Source organism: Macrosteles quadrilineatus, unplaced genomic scaffold (genome assembly GCF_028750875.1).
Source record: "Macrosteles quadrilineatus isolate MER2022 unplaced genomic scaffold, UCM_ALF_1.0 Scaffold_5__1_contigs__length_97177068, whole genome shotgun sequence".
Taxonomy (NCBI): Eukaryota; Metazoa; Arthropoda; class Insecta; order Hemiptera; family Cicadellidae; genus Macrosteles; species Macrosteles quadrilineatus.
The window spans coordinates 3,678,251-3,689,706 of NW_026542598.1; the positions used below are offsets into that span (position 1 = coordinate 3,678,251).

The 11,456-nt window shown below is 31.6% G+C and overlaps 1 protein-coding gene across 5 annotated transcripts in view; it reads left to right on the plus strand.

The window, feature by feature from the left end:
- LOC128996031 (uncharacterized) overlaps positions 1 to 9,344 on the plus strand; it is a 107,999-nt gene extending 98,655 nt beyond the window's left edge. For 3 of the 5 annotated variants that reach the window (XM_054421153.1, XM_054421151.1, XM_054421154.1), the window contains 7 exons: positions 27 to 150; positions 2,768 to 2,853; positions 3,619 to 3,714; positions 4,476 to 4,538; positions 5,015 to 5,125; positions 6,190 to 6,418; positions 7,688 to 9,344. In XM_054421153.1, coding sequence (XP_054277128.1) covers positions 27 to 150; positions 2,768 to 2,853; positions 3,619 to 3,714; positions 4,476 to 4,538; positions 5,015 to 5,125; positions 6,190 to 6,418; positions 7,688 to 7,794 — 816 coding nt within the window. In that variant the 3' untranslated portion in view covers positions 7,795 to 9,344. The remainder of the gene's footprint in view (positions 1 to 26; positions 151 to 2,767; positions 2,854 to 3,618; positions 3,715 to 4,475; positions 4,539 to 5,014; positions 5,126 to 6,189; positions 6,419 to 7,687) is intronic. The other 2 variants (XM_054421156.1, XM_054421155.1) reach the window with 2 other exon arrangements.
- The last annotated feature ends 2,112 nt before the right edge of the window (positions 9,345 to 11,456 follow it).

Here is an 11,456-nt window from a genome sequence, read left to right on the forward strand (position 1 = left end):
CACTCAAAATGGTGGTTTTGTTGCAGAGCTACTTCTCAGTAACGATCGTGATTGTAAGCAAGTTTCTGCACGAAGAGAGGCTCTACTTAACTGGAAACATGACTCAACCTATCAGCGACAGTTTCCTCGAGCCAGAAACCATATCACCAAGTGAGTTTCGTGTCTAATTAAATATCTTTACATTATATCATAGTCAAGTAGAATAAATATAGACCGGTCCATCTTGATTAACATTTGTTACGGCGCCCACCGCTGCAGCGTCTGCTGGTAGCATACGGCTCCTGCGCTCCTCGCCTGCAGTAGTGTGCGCCATAACTACACGCCACTCATTGCGGTGGCCACCGGAACCTTCCTGTAACTGTCTATATTTATTCTATTTGTCTCTTATTACATATATCCTGGTACTTCAATCATTTTTTAATCGAATTATTAGTTTATTTAATTGGATGCTCCCCAATCTCCACCGAACTCTTGAAAAACGGAATTCGAACCTGCAATGTATAGGGATGCCTCAATTACGTTGTCTCAAAAGGTAACACCATAAAAATTGGGTTAATAATTTTTAAAACAAGCTTCCACTCTCTGAGAACAGATGGTGGGATGATTATTAGAAGAAAAAGGAACAGCTGGTATTTATGTAAGTAACAATAGTAGATATGGAACACAACCAATATTTTTAATCTATGTCAAAATATGTTAAAATAAATAGTATAATATGGTCAAATTATCATTATAAGATAGGAGACGCAACCTATGTGCGTATTTTAGCTCAAATATGAGTGAAGGTTGAGTGAAGAATGCTGTGAGATGATCTATGTAGCTTTGTTACTGCATAAGCCAGGTCTCACTTTTAACCGATCACTTTTAATCACTTAGCTACCCAGCCAGTCTCAGGCTATGAATTATGAACGTATTGTCAAGGTAATATGAAATGTTCTTTTATAGGTTGTATATATACTTATTTGAAAGTTATATTGTGCTTAAGTCAAATTTTAAGCAACAATAATCATAACAGTCTGCTGAAAACCACTCCGTAATCAGAAGAAGGAATGAGATACCATCCTAAAGCAATTGACAACGCCCACTTCCATCCGTACTGATGGTAAATGTAGCGATTGAATATCGAAACAGGCTGAAAGTTGCATACGATCCATCATGGGCTGTTGTGTGATGTGACGGCCTATGAATCACCAAGTCAAGGATTATCTTTTGTCCTTTTCATAAACCACAGTCTTCGTAGAATGAGATAGACTGGACTTAAATGACATAGCGTTTTTATTTATTTAGCCTTTATAGTTTACTGTCCAAATAAAACCTCTTTTCAAGCAACTTTTGCAAAACGTTTCAAAATTATTATTGTGTATGAAACATTGTGTCAACCATCGTGTATGTTACATAATGTAGATTCTCTCACTAAATATCAATCAGGATACATGGAAGCGATTAATTATGGCTCAATGGAGTAATTAGTCGGTTTAAGGTTAGATAAGTTCAATCATAAATCCTTACGCTACGCTGAACGTGTTGAGAATTTCACATAGTACTGTATAGTATAATGGAAAGTGTTCAGCATCCCAGAAACTGTCAAAATAGTGTAGTATCATATGTTTCTTGGCTTCGTGTTATGTAATCAGATTAATGAAAAAAATTAATGAAACTGTGTTAGTAGAAATACAAATTTGTTACAAATTTAGCTATGTGCTTATTTGAATAGTAAAAGTAAGAATACACAGAAGAACGAACACAAAGCTTAAATTAAATTTTGCAAAAATTGGTTGATACAAATTGGATTACGAATAAAGTGAGATTACTATCATGCATTACAACAAAAGGATGATCTCTCAATTGATTTGTGTGTGCTTTAAATAAGTCGAAAGCGAGTCTGTATTATATACATTGAACATGATCATAAACGTATCCTAAAAGTACGCTATGTGAACATTTTCTACAAATGACAATAATCCTTAAATAAAGTATTAAATGTGATACATTTTATTTGAAAGTTTCTCACGTTTAATTTTGTAACAAATCTTTATATGGATACAATATGACAAACTTAAACTTGCCCTACTTCAACATGACAAGAATAACAGTATATCAGGGTACAATACATCGTCTGGGAAGTTTTGGAGAGCAAGGAACTTCAACTTTACATCCAGTGTAGTTTATCTTCAGTGAGGATTATTTCGTCCTCTTTTTGTCATCAGGGTGAATTTTTATAAAAAAAATGTATTTATTTATGACAAAATATGTAAATGAATTACTTACTTATGAAAGGGACCAATATAAATTTCACAAAGATTAAATAAATTTATAAAGATGTTATTTTTTACCGTGGGAAATATATGCATTTATTATTTTTACCTAACTATATATCAGAGGATCTATAATATAAAATAACATGTTAGTGTAATGTGTAAATTTAACTCAATTATGAAAAAAGTATTACTAATTTTCTATTTTACGTGTTTTAATTATTCTAGTAATTGTTCAGTGACAGTACCAATATATTGACTCTTTCTAAAACTAATGATCAAGTGACCTTGAGTTCTACTATTATTGCATCTAATATTTTTTCAGGATCTGTAGCTATGGCCATTGAGCAAATGTTAATGATAACATTGTTTTGAATACAAAAACCGTTATTAGTTTACTTTTGATAGGGGCTGTAACATGTTATCAAGTAACACCTGATCACTACTCAGTCATTCAATTTATCTTAGAAACCTATTTATTCCAGTTGATAAAATAAATACTACTTTTCCAGCAACGATGGTGTTCAACATGGTGGTTCTGGTGTGTGCATCGTTGGGGTTCTTTTCCTGTCTTCTTCTCATGTACGGCTTGTTTTCTGTAAGTATTTCTTGTTTTTGTAATTTATTTATTTTTATTTAATTGTATGATAACAGACACCAGTATAAACGCTTTCATTATAGTTGTGTGCTAACTTTTTTCATTATGTATATACGTATAGATGAAATATTATTATTAGCATTTTATTTTACGATTGTGCTTATTCATAAACAGGGATTCTGGGGGTATTGCCCCATAAACACCAGCAACCAAAGTAATAAACCATGCAAGACGACATTTTAAACCTACTTTTAGTCTTTCATATTTTTAAAACCTAACTGTTACTAGTGTTGGGAAAACTGTATTAGTTATACTGTTTGGACAAATTGGTTATTGGGTTTTATTTTTACTGTTTAATACCCAACATTCAGTTCTGGTTTTCAATCTTATTTTCCAAAGATATTTGTAGAATTACTTTAAGAAACCGAATAAAACGTTTGGCCCTATACCATCGAACGTATAGATAACATCGATGGTAGATTTGATATTCTAATCAAAACTTAACATGTCTCCAAGGTAGTCATTGATGTAATCCGTATTTTAATGGAAGTGTAAACATGATAATGAATAACTTATGACGTTGGGGCAAATAAGTATTTTAACAGTACCTTGGTCTAACGTTTTAAGAAACTATCTACAATAGACTTAAATTGCCTACATCAAAATGTATCAATGTTCTTTTAAAATGTTGTGTTTCACCAGAATAATGTGTAGTTCAATTTTTTTTTGTGTATTTACCTTTTTTTATCTTTAACTGTGTCCTAGGACAAGAGAGTGTTCCTGATCCCTTGGATCTTCATAGTCATGATGACAACCATGGTGGACCTCGCTCATTCTCTCTATCTGTTCGCATTGGAAACTGTAAGAAAATGTTACATATTGATTGGTTTAGAAAATATGACATTACATATAATAACATTATTGAAATGAAAACTTTATGCCTATGTGAAATGTAAGTGAAGTTAAAATAGTAGTAACCATTTCAACTTATAGAAAGGAAGAAGTGGCTGATAAAATAATTTTTTTTTTATAAAAGTAATATTTTTTTATAAGTTAACATTAAACCTTATTAAAGACGGATTTAAATTTTTAATGCTTAAATTCTTAAACAAAAACTACCCAAAAAAGGAATTTATTTACTTGAACTCAAATTGGTATTTTAAATGTAAAAATATCTTCTAACCTTAAACCGAAAATAAAATTTAGCTTTTTGACTGTTAAATTCTATTTAATTTTTGACGCGAGTTTTTAAGAGTGCATTTTAGGAACAGAAATAAAATTCAATCTATGGTTCTTCTAACGGTACTTTGGTATTATACGGAGGCCACCCTTATACAGCGCGATGCGGTGGTTATGTTTAGTTGGGTTATCACACATAGAAAGTATGACTCATCTGGTATAGTTCAATTCATAACGAAACGAGAAAAGTCCTACAAACATATTAATGATTATCCAACTTAATGTAATCACCGTAGCGCGCTGTAAAATATGCGGCCTCCGTATAATGCGAAAGCATAGTTTTAACATATATTGCATATAATTAATTCATATAGCATTTTATACAAAAAAAATTTTAAATTATACTTATTATGTAGTTGTTTACGGATAAAACTAATTTTCAGATGAGCTTCAATCCTATGACTGCAATACTGTTCACCTTAGACTTCTTTCTTCTATGTCTCAATGTGAGTAAACTAATAAATTCTAGTACCTTTTAAGATATAGGTAGTTTTTACGTTTAAAATTGGAACAACTTGGCGGAGGTTCATAACTGTTTAGTGATAATAAGTGTAAGAGAGTATGGTACTTATTTGACTATTAATTCAACTTTAGTATCCAATAGTCAATGGTTACTTGTAATAATTATAATTTTCCCATCCAACCAATCGCGAAGTGTAAGCACGTTTTGTTAATATATGATCACGTCACGTGAAGGTTTAACACTTAGTAAACAAATTGTAAAAGTCTAACAGCATTTTTAAACACAATTACACATAGAATAAGGGTTGTTATGTAAGATTTAAAGTGTTGGGATGAAAAGTGCAAACAATTATCCTAACGATTATGTAAAATCAGTTATAAAATCCCATATGTTTATTCGTATATGAAACGTGAACATTAAGGGTATTTTTATTGATATGAAACACTGTTTTTCGTGCAGGTATACTGCCTACTGTGTGTAGTATCCCAGTATCAGGAGTACAAGGCTGGACGAGGCACGGCTGGCCATGATGAGTTAGACCGTCGAGCTCGTATCAAAGTGAGCCTGCTTGTGTGTACCCAACACCTTCACTCTTTTATCACTTAATTTTTAGATATTATTGTGGCTAGATATTTTTATATATAATTTTTTATTGTTTAGATTTTTATTATGATTTTTAGATATGATTTTCAAATAGTTTAATCTTCTCGGATCTAAATTTTAGTGAAAATAAGACCTCGACATAATGATTATTTTCAAAGGACATTCCTTTATCTGCAAGTTTCCTAGGAAGCTTTGTTCGTGCAAAATCACTTGTACCAGAGGCTTTAAATTGAATTTGTGATAAACTGTTTCAGAGTAGTTAAGCAATTAAATAACGGATTGTTCTAGTGAGTGCAAGACTGTAAATCTGTTTGAAAACCTTTAAATGAGCAACCATGCACCGAATTCAATAGTACACGGTTTTAGTGACTGATGACCCACATTGAGTATGTTTTTGACATGCAAACGAGTTTAAGCCAGAATTTTCTAATGAAGTGCATCAAAATTAAAGCGTCCTCCGATTTCTACATGCGTGGCATCCTACACAACTTTTTAAATCATTGCAAACAGGATTTCTGCAACTAAAAAGTAAATTAAATACATAGTAATCTTTGTTTAGTAACCACAGAGTGGGCATCAGCGCCATGCTAATCTTTTGTTGCAAGACTTGCAGCACACGAGTAGCACTTATATTGCTAGCGCCGATGCCATTAATATTTTTACTACTCTATACAGTAACAGAAAAAATCTTATAAAATAGCTGAGAGTATTTGAATGAATAAAAACGTTTTGAAAAAGAGTTTGACAATTAAGATTTCTCACTTATGTTCAATACAGATTTAGCTTGTTTTCTTTTAGGATCAAGGCCATTTTTGTTTATTTGTATTTCAGCATGATATGTATTGCTAATACAATGTAATTCTCTGTATTTACCTACAGATTTTGGATTGTTAAATTAGCTGTAATTGTATTTCAGATCATGTATATGACAATTTTGTGATATTTTTTATGTCGCAGGCTTAAGTGTTATAATGTATTTCGTAATTATCTTCTTATGTTAAAACTAAAACTCATAACATCTTTGGTTGCAGATTCCTCCAGTGCGATACGTAGCCCAGCCCACAGGGACAAGCTGCCTGAGCACCAGACGGGCTGCTACCTACCACGAGACAAGGGCTTCCCCCACCCAGAGTCCCACAGCCCCCCACCCCACTCTGCCAGTGGGGGATCCGCGCATGCGCAGCAATAGCAAACACGTCCAGTTCGGTGGGAATAATGACTGCCTCCACGTGAACTGGAGGCCGCCTGATATAGCTAGAGGTAGGCGAAGGTCTGAGTGCAAAACTGAAACAGTCATCTGTTATTTGATCATCTGGTAGACATTGGATGGCAAAATAGTAAGGGCTAGTTTTAAAGAATAAATAATACTCTCGTATCCAAAAACAATTTCTTCTCATAATATAAATTCCCATTAAGAGTGTGTGGATTTTATTTTATTGTATAGTTTGTGTAGCTGGACACTAAAGTAGATGTGATGTTGGGGTTCTCGTAAAAGTATTATTTTATAGAACGGTTCTTATCGAATATGTGTCCAATATTAATAGAAGACAGACATTAAAATTATTTTGGATGTCTCATGGTAATTGATGGCTCTAACTATAATTGAAGTTCACAGTAAACTACTCAAGTTTAACTTTTTGACAAGGTAGTCAATGTTAAATAAAAACATGTGCTCATACCTAAACTACTTTGCTGTATAGAGTTTTATAGATAACAATAATATTTGGTTACGATTCAAAATATAGTTCACATGACAATTTCGATAGACCTCCTGACCATGATAAAAACGATCTCTGTGTGCTTAATCTATTTACTCTAATTGTAATTCTTTGTTGTTAAAATTGCTGCGGGGAATGTATGATAAATGGTTTGATTACTGTTGTTAAAATATATTAATCGCACACGTGTCAGCCGTAACCAAACAAGTGTGTTTGTTTTAATAACTCATAATTAATTATACGTTGTTTCCAGGAGCTATTTCCACAGTTAAATGGAGCCACCAAGCAATTAAAACCAGTGACAAATAACTAGTTGGCTGCTTGTCAATAGCGTGCAACGTATTATATAATCGGATATTGTGAACTAAAAACCTAAAAAAATAAAAACCTTTTAAATAATCTTCTTTTCATGTGATGTTAAAATTTTACCTCCATTGCCAATCCTAAACTAATATATGTATTTTTTTTCAATTTCAAAATTCTATAATCCATCCTGGATTGTAGATCTTTACTCAACAAAAGAATTACCTAATTTATTTATCAGATGTAAGAACAATCACTATTACGATTATTAAGGATTAATGTTATTACAAACCAAACTATTTAAACGGGATGGTTGTTATTATCTGTATTTCATGATTTATTAATTGTTGAATTATCATTTAAAATATTTCCCACCATTTCCTGTTATCAACTACACTTGTGTAGTACCAAAATAAGTTCTGATGAAAAATCTCCTGTGTTTAGGAGGCTTTTGCTGAAATCAATATATAATTTTTATATTGTTTAAGACAATACTAATAAAAAGTAGGTGTTTGTGTTACAGAGTCCAGTAAGTCTTTGGTAGTCGACACAGAGCTGCTTCTGCCCGCAAGTCCGACAACGCCGAACAGCGTCCAGTTCTTCGACCCCAAGTAGCATTCAGCCCTTCGCCCTTTGGAGACTGATCTTTAGTGGCGAAAAACGAGGTTTCACATCTTCTAAGTTCCTTATAATGAGGCGAGGATGGATCACATCTTAGCTTGTCTCAGGAGAAAAGGGAACTTCACTTCTTAGTGAATGGTTCCTTCTGCAAGAAAAAAAAAACTTTGAATCTTAATGGTTACTGCATGGTGGCAAGGAACTTTTATTATTGATTGGATTCTAGTAGCAAGAAAATAGACATCTTTATCCTAGAAGCTCTAACAGTGTGCAAAGGAACATTCAGAAAGACTAACCCATTAATCTCTTCGGTGTGTGACACTGTTGAAGATGAGGTATATGTGTTAAATGGTATGTTTTACTATGACATATCAGTAATTTAGTTGGATACGATGGACAAAACAATATTTCAATTATATGAAAAGAGAGTTTGTGACCAAATCGAAACAATTTTGGAATGGTTTACATTTTACATTGAGCAATTAAAAAAATTGTTATAATATTTTAATAAAAAAAGCTTTTTTTGTTACTACTGTAATTTTACAATATATTCCAAATGAACTAATTACATCTCTGGGTTTTGAAATGATCTTGTTAACAATACGCACACTGATAATTATTAACTGCCAATAAAACGGGTGGCATATAATTAAAATTTAAATTTAATAAGCTATAATTCCTCCTATAAATTTTAAATGTTGGAATACTGTAGATGTAGGAGTATTATTCCTAATTAATTATCTCGATTTAGGTATAATATATACATATAAAAACCATTGCATAAAACAGCCTTTTTACGTCAGATATTTGTTTGAAAAAAAAACAACAGGTATTTTTCAATGTTTGTTCAACTAGCCGTAGTAATGCAGAATTTTTGTTTTTTTTTGTAAAATTAGAAAAGAGTGCCTTGATATATGAATAGAGTATGTAAGCAAAGATTCTGCCATCAATAACATGGTTTTCCTCCTTAGTTACCTCTATGTATACTTCCCTGTAAGTTGATATCATAGAGAATAATCCATAACTATTTTTGAATTCGTGTATAACTTTGTTACTTTTTGCCTGTTTGTATTTTAGTATATAATTTGTAATGTATATAACTGTAATCTTGTTCATTTTGCACTTTTATGTGATCGTCCAAATCACACATAACATTGTACTTTAAACAAGTTTGCTTTACCGAAACAATTTACTTCATCAATCAAACTATTTATGCTTTGCATACTGTGAAACGGCTGTTATTTGCCTGCAATACTTTTTACAATTAGGTAAAGTTTGTGCAATTGGTTGAATAAATGGAATGAATTTTGCAAATCCTTAATAACACAACTATCAATATGGTAGAAATTTTTTTAGAATAAAAAAATAAATGTCGAACCTTCATCACAAATACTTTATAGGCATTTTTTTAGAATAACGATTAAATCTTTTGCTTCATACTTTTAAAATTAAGAAATCTTAAATGATATTGGTGCTTCTTTATAAGCTGAGATGATAAGATCTTAAGTATTAATAATCTTAAAGCTTTTTAATTTTTTAAACTACATACCATCGTTTGTAAATAGAAATTTTATCACGGTTTGGAGTTTGTACATAGTTTTATACTTCATATTGTCATATAAGAATTTATTATTGACTGAATTTGTAAAAGTATATAAAATTTAAATTATTATGGTGTGTTTCATTTGTGACCAACAACTTTCATTTTGACAGTATTTGATAGAGATCAGAAAGAAGACTTCAGGGTACGTATTAAAAGATGAATATGACTGAACGATGAGTGTTCAATTTAATTAGCCAGCGTTGTTACTGGCTACGATCAGCTAGTTCTCTAGTCAGTATCAATTAATTATTAAAAGCTCAATGATCAAGGACAGCTGCACTTACTGAATGTACTACACAACCTTACACAGAAACATAAAACTGATAGGAGTGCATACATTGATGTCAAGGAATTTGTCACAGAAATAGAGATTGAAGAGAAAAGTATATAATCTAACTCCACTAATACTACAAATCGACAAAATATGAAGAATATTCAAATATTTAGTTTTTAATAGCTTTTAAAAAACTTCTTAATGATTAAAATAAAATCCACATCGAAGAAATAGGTAGGTTAATTCGGTTTTCATTACAAATAAAATCACTACATTATTCCTCATTCTCACATAAAAAAAATCAAAACTGGCGATAATTCTTTTCTAATGGTAGAAAATTGCAATAGGGTAAATAAATGTGACTCATCTCACACAAATCACCCTTTGGGTAACTTCTATAGGACTTTAAAAATATCAACAAAAACAAAATGTACAATATATTACTGTTTAAAACATTAAAAATATGAAGGATTCAAAAACGTATCCAGTTATACCTGTATTACGACAAACATTGATCTTAATAATTTTCATTTAAATATACTGTTGTATAGCCATTTTATGAAAGGTTCAGGCCATTATTTACATATTATTGATATACAGGTCCGTTATTCCGTGTGGCAATCGTTTAACATCAGCCATTACTGAAAAAACAATTAGTAATCTGAAAAAAATAAGAGATAAAAATACACATTGTTATAAACGATACGACTGATCGTTAAGTGATTCCCAGAAATACACTAATGAGTTTCCGTTTGAATTGAAGAGGAGGGATTATTGTTATGGAAGCGCAGCATTATGAATATTTAGTGCCAATATCTTTAAATGTTATTGCCATGGCAATATAAAATATAATACTAATATTGGTATCTTCGCATTCATTTCCAGTAAAATACTTCATGATTTAATATTTTTACCGGTCATGGTTTTTAATTAAATTTACCTACAGAATTCGTGACTGTATGTACATTAAATACAATATAAGTGTTGCAAAAGTAAATATTATCGTTAGAATTATCAATCTATAAAGGAGAATCACCTAGGTGAGTATTTTAACACAAAAATCACCAAAGAATGAGTGTAGAATAGAGTGCCTTGTGTAGTTTTGTTTCTGATAAGGCCAATTGTTTAGAGGCATGTTTAGAAACATTAGCATGTTTAGCCGCCATCTTGAATTGACTGGGTAGAACACTCTTGAACTAGACATAAAATTTAGACAGTGTACGTTATGAATTTAGTTATAGCTAGTTACTTATAGCTAGTTCAGGTTATACATTTTTACAGCCATCATGTCGGTATAACAACTCCCACATGACAATCAGTCAATCCTGTCAAGTCTTGCCTACTTGTCCAGCAAATATTCAATGTGGAAACAACCGTGGTGACTTAGCGAAATAATAACCTTGAAATAAGCAGCTCTAGAGTAGTTTCATTGAAGATATTAATCAAATTATGTTAAAGTTAAATTTTGATCAAAATATTATTAATTCACTGCTTTATATAGTGATTAAATATGTATAAATAGTTTGTTCTAGATATTAATCAGTGTTCAAAGCAATTTCTGTTCCGATTCCATTAAAATTGCTGCAAAACAAAATTAGTTTAAATTATGAAAGACTTCAACGCATAGTTATATTTCTTACAGTTTAGCCTGTTTAAATGTAGTTCCCCAATTCAAAGACTGAGGGAAAAGGGGGTTTCACCTCCCTTAAGAGAATTTTCTTCTCTATATAGATAGATGAAAGAATAGCTCAGTGTAGACTTCAAACCCCGAGGTCGTTGGAT